Source organism: Symphalangus syndactylus, chromosome 16 (genome assembly GCF_028878055.3).
Source record: "Symphalangus syndactylus isolate Jambi chromosome 16, NHGRI_mSymSyn1-v2.1_pri, whole genome shotgun sequence".
In the NCBI taxonomy this organism is placed as follows: domain Eukaryota; kingdom Metazoa; phylum Chordata; class Mammalia; order Primates; family Hylobatidae; genus Symphalangus; species Symphalangus syndactylus.
Window position 1 is genome coordinate 33,643,519 of NC_072438.2, and position 16,476 is coordinate 33,659,994.

General features: G+C 42.8%; 1 protein-coding gene across 2 annotated transcripts; it reads left to right on the forward strand.

Moving 5' to 3' along the window:
* The first annotated feature begins 14 nt into the window (after nucleotides 1-14).
* SMIM20 (small integral membrane protein 20) lies at nucleotides 15-15,179 on the forward strand. Of its 2 annotated transcripts, XM_063619772.1 has the most exons (4): nucleotides 15-336; nucleotides 1,579-1,843; nucleotides 13,696-13,752; nucleotides 14,539-15,179. In XM_063619772.1, the coding sequence occupies exons 1-4, from the start codon at nucleotides 228-230 to the stop codon at nucleotides 14,555-14,557; spliced, it is 450 nt and encodes a 149-aa protein (XP_063475842.1). In that variant the 5' UTR covers nucleotides 15-227; the 3' UTR covers nucleotides 14,558-15,179. The 2 variants fall into 2 exon arrangements, with proteins under 2 accessions (XP_063475842.1, XP_055101904.1); XM_055245929.2 differs by lacking the exon at nucleotides 1,579-1,843 and having other exon boundaries at nucleotides 53-336.
* The last annotated feature ends 1,297 nt before the right edge of the window (nucleotides 15,180-16,476 follow it).

A 16,476-nucleotide genomic window follows, 5' to 3' on the forward strand; every position in this document is an offset into this window, starting at 1 on the left:
TGACCCCACCCCTTTCCTGGCTCCGCCCCTCCCAGCCCTGAGGCCCCGCCTCTGACTCTACCCCTGTCTCTCTCTCCGCTCCGCCTCTCCTCTTCGTCCCTCCCCCAAGGCCCGGAAGCGAAAGCCTCTCCACCTCTTCCGAGCGGGGTCACGGCCGGGCCGTCGGTAGCCGGGTTTCCTAGAGTGCGGGGCGGTCGGCGGGTCAGGGCAGCCCGGGGCCTGACGCCATGTCCCGGAACCTGCGCACCGCGCTCATTTTCGGCGGCTTCATCTCCCTGATCGGCGCCGCCTTCTATCCCATCTACTTCCGGCCCCTAATGAGATTGGAGGAGTACAGTGAGTGATCTCTGACCCCTTGCGGTGACCTGACCTCCCCACACACACACACACCTCCCTCTCTGTGAGCTCCACGTGGTGTCGTGGAAAGAACTTGGCTCGAGGATTAGGGAGAGCCGGGTTCGAATCCTGCCATGTTCAGCTTTGTGACCTTGGACAAGTTGCTCAACCTCTGGGACCCTCGGTATCCTCATCTGTGAATGTTTATGGCTACATCATCTATGCTAAAATGCCGAGCCTCCTGTGAGATTCAGGTGGTCATGTATATGAAAGCAGTCCTCACATAAGTCGACGCTAAGTACTAGTTCATATTTGCAGTTAAAATTCGCTGAGGCCGGGCGCGGTGGCTCACGCTTGTAATCCCAGCACTTTGGGAGGCCGAGGCGGGCGGATCATGAGGTCAGGAGATCGAGACCATGGTGAAACCCTGTCTCTACTAAAAAATACAAAAAATTAGCCGGGCGTGGTGGCGGGCGCCTGTAGTCCCAGCTACTCGGAGAGGCTGAGGCAGGAGAATGGCGTGAACCCGGGAGGCGGAGCTTGCAGTGAGCCGAGATTGCGCCACTGCACTCCAGCCTGGGCGACAGAGCGAGACTCCGTCTCAAAAAAAAAAAAAAAAAAAAAAATTCGCTGAATGCCTATTATACGTCAGGTTAGGCATATGTTGGATCGTTTCATTTGCACAAGCTCACCTTGAAGTATATATGTAAAACATGCCCATTTTACAAATGAGGGAACTGAGGCCTAGAGGTTTTATAACGTTCCCAAGGTCACACAGCAAGTAAGTGACAAGGCAAATATATCCTACCCCGGGCCTCTGTCCAGAGCCTGCTCGGAGCACCCAGGCTGGGAATGGTGACTGGGGGAGCCAGATGGAACCCTGATCCTCCTGAGTGGAAAGGTGCTTTTACTGCACTTCATTTCCACTCCCAAAGATGTTTTTTGAGTGGGACTGTTTCAAACCCAAACTGTTAACCTGGGGTTTTAGTTTTTTCTCTTCTTTTTCCTCAAATTGTTTTTCCGATTTTGCTGGTTTCCTTCGTTTTAAGCCGATTGCTCACATGGTAATGGTGAATATCCTGGGAGTAATTTTCCTTCTTAATCATTCCAGTCCTATCATTCTAAAAGCCAAACTCTTCTTCCGTGAGACCTATACCTCAGCAAGGATTAGCACTTTGATACATCTGAAACCATCTGTCAGAGAGAAAATATTAGGCATTAGAGGCTCATTTTGTTCACCAGGAAACCGGAATCATCTTGAAGATGGAAGAGGGCCAACCCTGCCCCTTGGGAATATTAACGGACACTGGAAGCTTGGCGAATTGAAGGCGAAAGCTCCGTGTAAACGTTCCGCCCATAACAAGTGTTACAGCAGTCGATTTCTGGAGGCAGAGCGTTTTAAGTGCACACTCAGATTTCCTTGTAGCTTCTTTTCATCAGCCAAGACTGAAATGGCCACTGTGTTCTGCCTTCCAGCTTATCTGCATGCACCATGCGTGGGAGTAAGGTGGGCTGTGTGAAGCCCTGCGGGATCTGTTTCCACCATCCTTCTTCACTGGACGTCTGCCCCAGCGATTATATTAAGGCCACTAGAACTTGGGACGAAGGGTCTGCTTTGCATCCCATTGGAAAAGTCAGTTCTGAAAACTAGAGCTGTGGTTCTCATCTAGGGGTGATTTTGCCCCTCAGGATATTTGGCTCAATCTGGAGACATTTTTGCTTGTCACAACTTGGGATGGGGGGGTCGAGTGTTGCTACTGGTTTCTTGTAGATAGATGCCAGGGATACTGCTAAACTTTTGGCAGTGCATACAAGACAGACCCCCATGACAAAGAATTACCGAGCTTAAAATTCAAGTGGTGCTTTGGTTGAGAAACCCTGCTTGAGATGAAATGGTCAAGGTGTGGGCTTGTACTGTGTATCCCAGCAACAGTCTTTTAGGGATACTCCAGAATCTGTGGTTGTCTGAATGTCTTGAGACAGACAAATCAGGTGATGTTCATCTGTGGGTGAACATTTAGTGAATGTAACTATAATATCTGCATTTTTAACTGAAAGGCAGGCAGTCTGTGCCTTCCCACTTTTCTGGTTCCTTTTTGTTTTTGTTTTTTTTTTCTTTTTTTCCGCTGTCACCCAGGCTGGAGTGCAGTGGCCTGATCTCGGCACACTGCAGTCTCCATCTCCCAGGTTCAAGCAATTCTCCTGCTTCAGCCTCCTGAGTAGCTGGAATTACAGGCGCCCGCCACCATGCCCAGCTAATTTTCGTATTTTTTAGTAGAGACGGGGTTTTGCCATGTTGGCCAGGCTGGTCTCGAACTCCTGACCTCAGGTGATCCACCTGACTTGGCCTCCCAAAGTGCTGGGATTATAGGTGTGAGCCACCAGCCCGGCCTCTGGTTCTATTTTGATTAATTTGGCCAACTCTTTTCTGGGGATCATAACTGATTCTTTTTTCTGAGACAGTCTTGCTCTGTCACCCAGGCTGGAGTGCAGTGGCATGATCTCGGCTCACTGCAACCTCTGCCTCCCAGGTTCAAGCAATTCTTGTGCCTCAGCCTCCCAAGTAGCTGGGAATCCAGGCATGCACCACCAGTCCTGGCTAATTTTTATATTTTTAGTAGAGACAGCATTCTGCCATGTTGGCCAGGCTGGTCTTAAACACCTCACCTCAAGCGATCCTCCTGCCACAGCCTCCCAAAGTGCTAGTGTTACAAACTGACTGCTGTAACACTTGTAATGGGTAGAGCATTTACACAGCTTTCACCTTCAGTGCTGGCAACTGATTCTTTTAAACGGGTAAATATTGCTGAACAGGTAATATTTGTGGGAAGTTGACTATATATTTGGCACTTTTCTAAGCACTTCCTATATATTAACCCATTTAGTGTTGATAACAGCCCTTTGTGGCAGCTGCTATATGATCATCATCCCCATTTCATTTGTGGACAAACTGAGGTGCGAAACAGTTAACACAAGGACCCACAGCTGATGAGTCACAGATCTGGGACTTGAATTAATATCCTTAATCCCTAAACCAAGACAGCATACTGCTTGTCTAAGGGGGCAAGAAAAGGCAGTAGGGGAGATGAGTGTCTGCATATCCTACTAGATGAATTACCCTCATCAAAGTTACTTCACCTCTCTGAGCCCTGCCTGTTTCCTCATCTGTAGCAGTGTAGTTCACTGGATTGAATTTACAGGGTTTGGGGTGAATTAAATGAGGTAACAGGTGTGGAAACACCTAGTATAGTCTTATATTAGACATTTTATTAAAATGTTTACAAAATAATAAGCCAAAAGGGCAGGAATGTGAGACATGGAGATTTTAGCAGGTGGATAGGCCTGGGGCTGGCTGACCTGGCAGTAAACTGGGATGAGGTGTTCATGATCAGGTCATGGAAACCTACTGTGTGGTCGGAGCTTCAGCTCATTCTGACACATTCAACTAGCATTTATTTAGCATCTCACTCTCTTTTTTAGAAGAAACTTGGATTCTAGCAATCGCTGGGTACCTGGCACTGTGCCAGGTGTGGACTGCACCTAACCAAACAACATGGTCAGTCCCTTCCATCACGCTCTTCCCACCTTTGTCCTGTCCACCTTGCTCCACCCATTCCTGGGACTGAGCTGCTTCCATTGTGTCCCACCTACTTCCCATTCTCTACCTAGCAGCCACAGGGGTCTTTTCTGGTGACTTTTGGTTGCTGGTTTCTATCTTACTTGCATTTGTGGTCAGAGAATGTGGACTATATGATTTTGATTCTCTGACACTGGTCAAGATTTGCTTTGAGGCCTGGTACAGGTCAGTTTTTGTAAATATTCCCTGTGTGCTTGGAATGGTGGCTATTCTCTTGTTGGGTACAGAGTTCTGTATCTATGTATGTTAATTACAGATCAAGCTTCTTAATTCTGTTTGTATTTGGATGTCCTGTGGCCATGTTATTAGGTGCATACAATCTAGAATATTCTGGATAATTTTTTCTAATTATCATTATAGAAGAATTCTCTTTATCTCCACTGTTCTTCCCCATGTCTATTTTATCTGATTTTATTGTGCTACCAGATCCCTTTTTTTTTTTTTTTTTTTTGAGATGGAGTTTCGCTGTTGATGCCTAGGCTGGAGGCTAGAGTGCAGTGGCGCGATCTTAGCTCACTGCAACCTCTGCTTCCCAGGTTCTAGCAATTCTCCTGCCTCAGCCTCCCAAGTAGCTGGGATTACAGGCACCCACCACCATGCCCGGCTATCTTTTTGTATTTTTTACTAGAGATGGGGTTTCACCATGTTGGCCAGACTGGTCTCGAACTCTTGACCTCAGGTGATCTACCCGCCTCAGCCTCCCAAAGTGCTGGGATTACAGGCATGAGCCACTATGCCCAGCCCAGATTTCTTTTAATATTTTCCTAGCTTATCTGTTTCTCTCCTCATGCAAGCAGACTTTGTCCTTATGTGAATATCTTAAAACCAACATAAACTAGATATTTTAATCTGACCTGATAATCTCTTTTAACTATTGGATTGGATTAATTTTCATTTATTCTATTTACTGATATATTTGCATTTATTTTTCTCACCTTATTTTGTGCTTTCTATTCTTTTTTTTCTTGAGACAGAGTCTTGCTGTGTCACCAGGTTGTAGTGCAGTGGCAAGATCTCGGCTAACTGCAACCTCCGCCTCCTGGATTCAAGCAGTTCTCCTGCCTCAGCCTTCCAAGTAGCTGTGATTACAGGCGCATGCCACCACGCCCAGCTTTTTTTTTTTTTTTTTTTCTGTATTTTAGTAGAGATGGGGTTTCACCATGTTGCCCAGGCTGGTCTCAAACTCCTGAGCTCAGGCAATCCAGCCGCCTCAGCCTCCCAAAGTGTTAGGATTACAGGCATGAGCCATTGTGCCCGGCCTTCTGTTCTATTTCTATGCTTCCTTTTTTCTTCTTTTCTGCCTCAAGCCTTCTTTATTCTTCTCTTCTCGCTACTAGTTTGAAAGTTTTAAATTCTATTTTTGTTCTTTTGTAATTAAAGTTTAGAGTTAGTCAGTATCTTTACCCTTGAACAATACAAGGTCCTTATAATGCCTTAGCCTTTGTCCCATGCACCTGACATAATATATTTGTCCTGCCTGGTGCCTATGACTCAGCAAATCAGTTAACACCATCACTATTGTATATGGTCTCTGACTGTTTATCTTCACCCGCGTTCTTTACTCACTGACGCTTCTTACATCTCACTCCTTTCTAGCTTCAGTTTTCTTCCTTCTGACGTACATCTGTTACTACTTCTTTGGTAAGAATTTGTAACTGGGAAACTCTGTTTTTGTCTATTGGAAAATGTATAGAACTGCAGGTCTTCTGCCGTGGTTTTTGAAAAGTTTGTCACGCCATCCAAATTTGATCATCTCACTTGCTTAATTACAGCACTCCAGTAACCCTTTGGTGTCTTGGAAGTCCAGCCAGAGGAGGGTTATTGAAGTATAGTCATGTGCTGTGTCATATTTTGGCCTGCGCTAGACCACGTGTATGACAGGGGTCCCATAAGATTATCATGGTGCTGAGAAATTCTGTCGCCTAGTGATGTCCTGATGAGCCCGACCCTGTGTGGGCCTAGGCTAATATTTGTGTTGTATCTTAGTTTCTCACACCAAAGTTTAAAAAGGAAAAAAAGAATAATAATTTTAAAATAGAAAGATGCCTATAGAATAAAGATATATAAAGAAAGAAAATATTTTTGTACAGCTATAGATGTTTGCGTTTTAAGCTAAATGTTATAAGAGTCAAAAAGTTTTAAAAATTTAAAAGTTTATAAAGTAAAAAAGTTAGCTGAGGTTCATTTATTACTGAAGAAAGAAATTTTAAAAAATAAATGTAGTGTAGCCTAAGTGTGCAGTGTTTATAGAGTCTACAGTAGTGTACAGTAATGTCCTAGGCCTTCACATTCACTCACCACTCACTCACCCAGAGCAACTTCCACTCCTGCAGGCCTCATTCAAGGTAAATATCCTATTTGGGTATACCATTTGGAAAATCTTTTATACAGTGTTTTTACTGTACCTTTTCTAGTTTAGCTATGTTTAGACACACAAATCTTTACTATGTGTTACAGTTGCCTGCAATATTCAGTACAGTACCATGCTGTACAGGTTTGTAGCCTAGAAACAATAGGCTATATCACATAGCCTGGGTGTGTAGTAGGCTACACTGTCTAGGTTTGCGCAAGTACACTCTATGATGGTCGCACAACAATGAAATCACCTAAGGATGCATTTCTCAGAATGTACTCCCACAGTTGAGCGACACAGGACTGTATGTTAGTAAGAGCAGTGATCATATTCACTCTTTACAAGCATCACTCTGATTGATTGTATGTGAACTAGAAGCTGGAAATGTCAAATCTGGGGACAGGAAGGCCAGGCACAGGAAGGCCGTATTTCCTGTGACCTCAGGGAGAGGTGACTATACCCTAAACCAGAGTGGTGGCTATGGGAGTGGAGATAAGTGACTGCATTTGGGAGCCATATTTAAGAAGCAAACTGGTGGGCATGTTGGCTCACACCTGTAATCCCAGCACTTTGGGCAGCCGAGGCAGGAGGATCACTTGAGCCCAGGAGTTCAAACCAGCCTGGGCAACACGGTGCGACCCTGTCTCATTTAAAAAAAAGAAAAGAAGTAAACTCTACAGGGGTTTGTGGCTGATTAGCCATGGGGCAAAGAAGGAGAATGGCACCCAGTGTTCTGGCTCCAGCAGCTGAGGAGATGGAGATGCTGGTCATTAGCTAGAAAACACAAGAAGGAATTGGTTTTGGGGTGAAAAGGCAAGTTAGTTCGCTTTTGGCAAGCTGGCCCGGGACAGTGTGCTGTGGAACACCAGTGTCAGAAGGGCTGAAGCATAGGCAGTCGGAGGAAGAGAAAGGCCCTCTGAGGAGAATGAGGAGGAGTGGCTAGACAGGTTTCAAACCAGGAGAAGCTGCAGTCACAAGCCCCATAAAGACAGCTCTTCATGAAAAGGGAGTGTGGTCAGCAGGGTTAGGCTGCTTAGAGACGTAAAAGAGGTAAGTGAAAATATCTATTATATTTAACAGAAATAAGTTAAAAGTGATTGGTTATATTGTTAAACATGCTTTCAGTGGTTTGGAAGTAGGCAGAAGGCAGGTTGCAGTGGACTGAAGAGTAAATAGTGTATTAAGTTGACTATTTATAGATGTTTGGCTGTATGGAGAGGAGAATGGCAAAGTTTCCAGCAGGTCACAGGGTCTGGGAAGAGTTTTCTTTTAGTTTTGGCTGGAAGAGATGGAGGGCCAAGAAAGTCTTAGACAGAAAAAGCTGCTGGAGAGAGAAGACAGTCCGTAGAGTGGGAGGTGACATGGGATCCTGAGCTCAAGTAGAGGAAAGAGCCTTGGACCAAAGGCAAGGCACCTCTTCCACCAGCTCAGGAGGAAGGATGGTGTGGATGCTGCCATATCTAGGTTTGATGTTGGCAAGTTGTGGGCACTTCCAGGTGATGGCGTCTATTCTCTTTGTGACACAGGAAGTCAGGTCATTTATAAGTAAGAGGCACCAACTCTAGGCCATCCTCTCCTTCCTTGGAGCACTGTCTTCCCTGGGTCACTCCACCATGGAAGGTCCTCCTGGGTTTGCTCTTTTGCTCCTGCCTTTCAGCCACTCCTGTTAGCCTTTCTTGTTAGGCCTTCTCTCCTGACCATCCTTCATACATTTCATTCCCCAGGATTCTGAGACTATGGGGCAGAAGCCCATCATTCTTGGATGGACAGGGCAGAAGCCTAGTCCCTGAGAACTGGGTTACTAGTAAAAGCAAGACTTAGGGCCGGCACCAGGCAAGGCAGTCCATGTAGAGCCAAGTGTCAGATCAGTCTGGGCCCTTCACCTGTGCCAGCATGGGTATGGGGACAAGTACGTTCCAGGGTCTCTGCTGGAACAAGCATACAGGCAGCAGAAAAGAAGGGGAAGCCTGCTTAGGTAAAACAAAGCCAAGGAGATCTTCCATGGTTGCAGAGCAGGCAGCCACTATCACCAGACTGCCTTATTGGATTTCATTTTGGCATTCAGCATGATCGTCAGCTCTTTCGTTAACTTAGCAAGGCTTTCCTAAGTGTTATGTGGAGTACAAGTCAGTTTCGTACATGATACCTGAAGTACTGAAATGAGCGCCGGACAGATGATGGCATCAGTGGGTCAGTGACCCAAAACCAGAAGTCTGGGTACAGTTCTGCTGTACTTCTGGAGGGAGACCCAGACGCTTTTTAGCTTTCACCCTGTTGGCATAGCGTGTTTGGTCTGAAGAGGCCACAGTTAGGGAAGAGTACAGATGGCTAATCTGTCTTTGTTTCCTAGAACTAGACAGTGACCCTGAATATGGCCTTTTACAAATAACATGCATTTGAGGCCAGCCTGTGAAATTAGACAGAATAAGATCATTTTCTGTGATCCTCTTCATTTGAAATTTTAATTGGATGTTCAGAAGCATAAAATCATAGGGTTTTGCCAGAAGGGGCTTGAGCTCACTTCTGTCCCCTCATTTAGGGACTTGTCCAAGGTTACTCAGCACATTAGTTGCTGGGTGGACACTAGGCCCTAACTCCCTTGACCTTGCCTGTACTTAATGCCCTGCCTCACGATGCCTTCAGACAGTGAAGAATGTTCAACAGCCAGCCAAGTGAAAGGCCATAGGGGAGAGCTGTGAGGCCTCAGTTCTGCTGCTTCTCAGTCCTGTTGATTTCTGCTGCACCTTGCTGCCCCTGCCCGAAAGAGGCTATGCCTAGGCAGCACACGGTACTAAAAATCACCTGATGCAGAAAGAATTCTTAGCTTGTAAGAGCATTTTCCTTGTAACATGCCAGGCGCTTAGAATATGCTTTTTAGTCCTTTCACCATATAATCGAATGAAATGCACAGGCAGACTGGGTCTTGTTTTCTAATGGGCATTACACAGTTCCCTGGATTCAGCCAGGCTCTGGTGAGGAAACAGACTTGTTGACACTGTTGGGAGGAATGCAGTGCTTCAAGTGGCCACTTGGTCCCCTTCAGCCAACTGGGTCACACTTGCTCCTGTGGTCAATGGCTTCCCCTCCGTCCCTGGTTCTTTCTCGTCACCAGATCCATTTGGTCACCAACTGGGTCGCACTTGCTGCTGCGGTCATATGGCTTCCCCTTGGCCCCTGGTTCACACTCGCCACCAGTGAACCTCCAGTTCTGGAATACCCCAGAGGCAGATGATGTATGTGTCTAGGTGACAGCAGCAAGAAAAGCAACTGAGAAGCTTTTGAAAAAAATTTTACATTTGCTACTTTTTAAAAGATAGCTTCTTTGAAATAATCACCATGGAAGAGTCAAAATGGTGTTGGACTTTCTTATGCGTGTTGTACAGTTATGTGGTTTTTGTTAGTGAAAAAAGAAACTCAAACTTGGGGAGGCTGAGGCAGCAGAATCCCTTGAACCTGGGAGGCAGAGGTTGCAGTGAGCCGAGATCACGCCGCTGTACTCCAGCCTGGGTGACAGAGCAAGACTCTGTCTCAGAAAATAAATAAATAAATAAAAGAAACTCAAACTGACAAAAGATCCAAGAACAGTGCAGTAAATTCCTATATTGTCCTTCACCTTGATTTACCAGTTGTTAACATTTTGCCACATTTGCTTTCTCCCCCATATATAAGATAGATACATACATATATACAGATATAGTTATATGTACTATATATTATAATTATTACTGTTATTTTGCTGAACCATTTGAGAGTAGGTTGAAGACATTGTGAGCTTTCATTCCTAAACACTTCAGCCTGTATTTCCAAAGAACAAGGGCATTCTCTTATATAATCACAAAACAGTTTTCCAATCTAGGAAATTTAACGTTGATGCAGTGCTATTACAGTTTGAGCATTTCTAATCTGAAAATGGAAAATGCTCCAGAATCTGGAATTTTTTGGGTTCCAAAATGACACAAGTGGAAAATACCACACATAAGTACTTAATATAAATTTAGTTTCATGCACAAAATTATTAAAAACATTGTATAAAATTATCTTCAGTCTATGTATATAAGATGTATATGAAACAAATGAATTTAATGTTTAGACTTGGATCCCATCCCCAAGATATCTTGTTATATATATATATGTAAATATTCCAAAATCTGAAAAAATCCTAAATCTAAACCAATTCTGTTCCCAACCAATTTCAGATAAGGGATATTCAACTTGTATGGAATATACAGCCCACATTCAAATTTTGCCATTTGTCACAATTCAAGTTGTGAGTTGCTTTTATTTTATTTTATTTATTTTTCTTTTTCGAGACAGAGTTTTGCTCTTTCGCCCAGGCTGGAGTGCAGTGGCAGGATCTCAGCTCACTGCAACCTCTGCCCCCTAGGTTCAAGCAATTCTTCTGTCTCAGCCTCCCAAGTAGCTGGGATTATAGGCGCCCGCCACCATGCCTGGCTAATTTTTGTATTTTTAGTAGAGATGGGGTTTCTTCACGTTGGCCAGGCTGGTCTTGAATTCTTGACCTCAGGTGATCCACCCACCTCAGCCTCCCAAAGTGCTAGGATTACAGGCGTGAGCCACTGCGCCTGACAGAGTTGCTTTTAAGTATTTATTGGCAGGAAGAAATAGGGAGGTAGGTTCCCAAGGTCATACCTTGCACCAGCTTTCATTTGCTTTTTTATTTTAGGTTTCTATCTGCTGGTCCTCCACTAGAGTACCCTCAACGAATAATCCTGAGACTGCTGAGGGAGCTGGGGCTTGAGTATCCTGCAGTGTTTGCATTGTTGTGAATGTTCAAATAACAAGTCACACAGTTGATGTATTTCCCAGTGTGGACATTTAATATAAGGATATGTTTTTGTTTTTAAAGACTTAAACATTATTAGGTGGATTCTTTTATTACCATACAAAAAATCAGCCGGTCTGCATGTATTACTAGTTTTAATAATACACTTTGGCCCCTGGACTAGAGATAACATCCTCAATTAAAACTACAAATCACACCACTGCCTTAGCACCAGGGGGCAGAGTCGGGCTTGCTGAGACACTGGAGTGGGGAGTTTTTTTAACCCAGTGTGCCATATTTGGATTTAAATCATTTCACTCCTGATAGAAATGTGCTCACTAGTGAAGTTGGTAATAAGCTTATCCTGATTTGTTTACATAGTTAAACCCCTGACTTCTGCCATTACCCTTTTCCTGAGGTTTATATACATTTGCTCTTTTCCAAAGATAGGGAAATAGAAGCTTATTGTCAACCTCAATCAAGATGCACTGCTAAATCGTGAGGGACTCGTTTCTGTTTTCCTTTTAGCGTATTCTGCATTCACAAATAAAGTGTCTTTGTATTACATCATGAATTTACATAAGACTGCTTTGGCCTTAGAGTATTTATAAAACATTAATGGATTAAAGAACCAGGGGATGTAGATAGGATGCTAATACCTGGTTATCATTTGGTAGGAACGGGCTCAGCAAAGTGGTTTAAATTTCCTGACCAAGCCAAACTACAGAGGTGGTTGCATTAGGACAAGGATTATAAAGAGATTATGGTCTATTTAAAATAAATCTTCAGCCTTGCTTCAGCCTCATTAGCAATTAGCAAGAAAGTGTGAAGACAGGGATTTCTTTCTTTTCACTTGGTTCTCCATTGCATCATAAGAGGTTAGAACACAATTAGGCATTCGGTCCTTGCCACCAAAAGTCAGCTTCCTTTCATGCTTGGCAGTCTGCCAGCTTCTTTTGCCTTGCAGTACCTGCCTCTGGAGAATGTGTTTGGTACACCAGGATGTCTGATTTTATGAAATCGCTAAGTCTAGAATGCTTTCTGATAGTGATTTTTTAAAACTCAAATCTTCCCTCTTCCATAGTATCAGAAAATAGACCTGTTAGTTAGATATAGAAAATTAATTCTGTTTTCGTTCCTGGCAAGACTGATGACTGTGGGCTTTTACATGTTGGCATCTTCCAAGAGCATGTTCGAGACATCCATACTTTGAGACTTACATGTCTATAGGATGGTGGGGCTCAGTTCTACAATGATTTAATGTCTTAAGAAATGAGGACACCTTTTGTGTTATTTCAGAAAGTCTAACACTTCAGAGGCTCCATAATATCCACTCTAAATGGAAGAAATCTTTTGATGTATCTTGAGAAAATCTTGGTTGCCATTCACCCGCTACTTTTCAGAGAGGAACAGTGAAACCATCAGGGCGCTTGTTGCCTGTAATAGGCCTGAGTATCCTACGTGTTCCCTCCATCCCTCTTAGACTTAGACATCAGGATTCCCATAATCCCCATTGCCCAGTGTTTTATTTGCCACAGCAAAAGTTAGTATTGATAAAACCATCAGGTCGGTCATTTGGGATTGACTTTCTGTCACATGACTAGAGAAGCAAGTTCAATGAATATTAGATTTGGCCAAACCCTGTTTCTTGTACCTTTATGTTTGTGTAACTTTATGAGAATCCAGAGGCCAAAGTAAAGAAAATGGCCTGATACTAAATAAGAGCTAAATGTGGATTTAAAGAAACACTGTCAGCCTGATTAAAACAAAGGTCCGATTACGACATTTCATTACTATAATTTAGTGGTAAACGTCCTTTGGCTCTAAGGCTTTCTCCTGAAAAGCTGTCGTTTGTTTGTCAAGATACTTAAAATAATAACTCTTTGTTTTCACAGACCTTGGGTTTATTCTAAACCACTTAGAAAGATGTGTCAGAGTGCTTCAAGCCCACAGATATGAAATGCCCAATTTCTCTTGGCCCTTGCCTGTTGGACATCTCCAAAGAGACTGGCTTAGTTGCTGTTGCTACAATGCGCTTACTAATTGGCACAGCACCTGCAATCAATTAGGGAAGCTTCAATTATCCAAACCAAAGCCACCCACCCAAAGATTAATTTTCTGCTCTATTTCCTATCAAAAACATAGCATATTTAGCTCTGAGTCTAGTCCTTCGGTGGAGTGCATTTTAGACATATAAACTACATCGTTTTCTTAATTGTACTTGTTCTTCAATTCAGCAACTTTCCCCTCGTGATATCATGCCCACCAGTTCTTTCAAAATTGTTCTTTTTTTGTTGTTGTTTTCTTGTCTTTCCAAAATGCTGAGATCACAGAGAGGAGATGTTAGTTGGGGAGCTTTTCTTTTGAAGTATGGATTTCTTTATTCTTTTGAAAATACCCAATCTCTTTTGCACTATAGGATCTAACTTCCACAACCTACAAGCTTTGCATAATAGCGTATCTGAATTTAACAGCACTCATAAATACTGTTTTCTAATTGTCCCATGTCATTGGCCCATGTAAATACAAAGATTTCTCTCTCCCAGCCCCCCTTCTAAAGAATGATTTTTCTCTTGTGTTTCTCAGAGAAGGAACAAGCTATAAATCGGGCTGGAATTGTTCAAGAGGATGTGCAGCCACCAGGTAAACTGAAAAAAAAAAAAAATCAAAACCAAATCTTATTTGTACTACTGTGTTGTGTGGTTTGTGTGTGTTTGCCTTGGCGTGGAGAGTGGGAAAATGCCTTTTAGCTTAGAGAGAAGATTGTGATTTTGCTATTTATTTCTCAACAGTTGCCATTTATAGATGCCACCCAACGCATCATTCTAATATTTCACTCCAGAATACTTTTTGCACGTTTGCCAGGTTCCTCTTTTCCATTTTAAAAGTGGGCATAAAAATGTTAACAAGTGTGTGGTTCGATATGAGATGTGAATAGCTGTTTGGCAGACTTATTTACCAAGCACCTATTTAAACACTCCCCTCATGGGAAAATAGTGTTTACTTGTCAGCTATTTGAATTGATGTGGGGTTCTGCTTTGCACAAGGGCTAAAAAGCTCCCTTTATGGCTGAATGGTTAGTTCCTTCAAGGGGATCCAAGTTAGCCAGGAATGAGAAGTTTCTCATTTATTAACCAAAGCTCTTATAATCTGTAGCAACATTCTTTTTTATTTATTTATTTTTTAACTAGGCCAGATGTCGGTGTTCCTGTTATGGGGTACAATTCCTGAGCCATTTAAAAGTCCCTTATGGCAGCCATGGCTTCCTGGCCATTTAATGCCAAGGTTCCGGCAGCCTGCTCGCACCATCTCAAACTACACTGTAAATTGCACAGCTCAATTCTGATGTCATTTTGTTTGTTTGGGGAGGAGGCAAGTGGAAGGACATTTAAAAATGAATCCTGTTTTTGTTCCTGTTTCTTTCCATAGGGTTAAAAGTGTGGTCTGATCCATTTGGCAGGAAATGAGAGGGCTGTCACCAGCTCTGATTAAAAAAGGAGATTTCTTCATGCTTTCGATTCTGCATGGGGTATAGTCAGTCACCTCACCAGAGAATGACGGCTGGAGAAGAAAACTCTATAATATCATAAATAAGAGTGCTTGTAATAAAAGACTGTGCACAAGGATTAGTATTTCCCTTCTTAAGTATCAAAAGAACTCTGGAACAAATTATACCATTAGGAAGGTTTTCATGATTCAGTTGATTTTCCAAAAATGAAGCTATCTCACCCAGCTGGGTTTGGAGCAATCTGCTTATTATTCTGTCGTTACCACTTACTCAAGCAAGCTGTGATATGAATACAAGCAACCAGTAGGCTCGGGAAGGTCCGGGTCTATTTTGCCATCTTCCAGATAAGAGATTTCGGTAAAAAACTGCCATGCTGAGCTGCCTTATAGAGCTCTTTGAAAATGTTCAAGTTGATAAAGCTCTTTGAGGACAAGGTACTTCGTGCATTGCACCATGTTGGAAAATAAATATGAAGCAAGTCAAACTAGATGCATACACTTGTGTAGAAATCAATAATCAATTAATAGAAGTGAAAAATAGACATTAAAATGATTTATTTCTATCTTGCAGTGGTGTATTTTTGTAAATTGTCTTTTGTAAAGCAATTAAATTATAGTGCTGAGAAGTACAATTTGACTAGATTATATTTGACTAGATATCTGTGTGCGATTCATCTGTTTGTACTCAGGTAGACGTTTTAGAGGTAAATAACAAATTTGTTGAGACAAATACTGAATGGTGATTCTCTACCAGGTACCTCACTAGGTGCTGCAAAGATGAAAGTGAGAAGGTGAGTTGAGTATCCCTTATCCAGAAAAGCTTGGGAACAGAAGTGTTTTGGACTTGAGATTTTTTTGGATTTTGGAATATTTGCATATAAATGATGAGACATTTTGAGGATGGGACCCAAGTCTAAGCATGAAATTTATTTATGTTTCATATACTTTATACACATAGCCTGAAGGCAATTTGTTACAATATTTTAAAATAATTTTGTGCGTGAAACAAACTTTTGACTAAAACCATCACATGAGATCAGGTGTGGAATTTTCCACTTGTGTCATGTTGGTGCTCAAAAAGTTTCAGATTTTGGAGCATTTCAGATTCCAGATTAGGAATGCTCAACCTGTCTTCTTTCCCTTCCTCCCTCCCTCCCTCTTTCCTTCCTTCCCTCCCTCCCTTTCCTTCCTTCCCTCCCTCCCTTTCCTTCCTTCCCTCCCTCCCTTTCCTTCCTTCCTTCTTCTTTTGCTCTGTCTAACCTCTTACTAGATGATATGCTTCTGAAGTGGCACACTTTTTTCATTTTTATATCAGAGTGTCTTGCATATTATTGTAGGCTGTCTATGAGCTGCCTGATGACATAATTTTATTATTGTGAACCTGGAGTTTTCTTAACAGACAGCTGGCCCAATTATGTAATTACTGTCAAGAAGACTTAAGGTTGATAGTTCTAAAACCAAAGTCAACATTTTTGGTAGGCATTGCCTAACATTTAATTGACTTACAATTCACAATCCAGTAAAAGAAGTTAACTCATTAGGGGTACATTTGACCACTTCTTTTTTTTTTGGAAAGGGCGCCAGGAAGTTATATAACTTAAAGTCAAGCATTCTTTGGAAGCGTGATTGAGATTTCTTTATGACCGAAGTGAGCATGTGGTACCATCTGCTTTGGAAGATGTCCAGGCTAAAATGACTGTGTCTGAGTTCTGTAGAGAAGAACTATGGGGACTCGATTGACTGTCTTGGATGGAACAGACCCAGATTTATATCCTGAGTGGAGTCTTTGTCCCGGGCCTGCTCCTGCCCTCAGCCCACCTCTTTACAGAGATAAAGGGGCTGTCTGTCCTGCTCAGTTGC

Excerpts from the sequence above, each read along its gene's own strand:
- SMIM20 (XM_063619772.1), top strand. The coding sequence starts at position 228 with ATGTCCCGGAACCTGCGCACCGCGCTCATTTTCGGCGGCTTCATCTCC. Across the intron at positions 337-1,578 it reads AATGAGATTGGAGGAGTACA|GAAACCGGAATCATCTTGAA; the intron begins GTGAGTGATCTC and ends TTTGTTCACCAG. Across the intron at positions 1,844-13,695 it reads GCACCATGCGTGGGAGTAAG|AGAAGGAACAAGCTATAAAT; the intron begins GTGGGCTGTGTG and ends TGTGTTTCTCAG.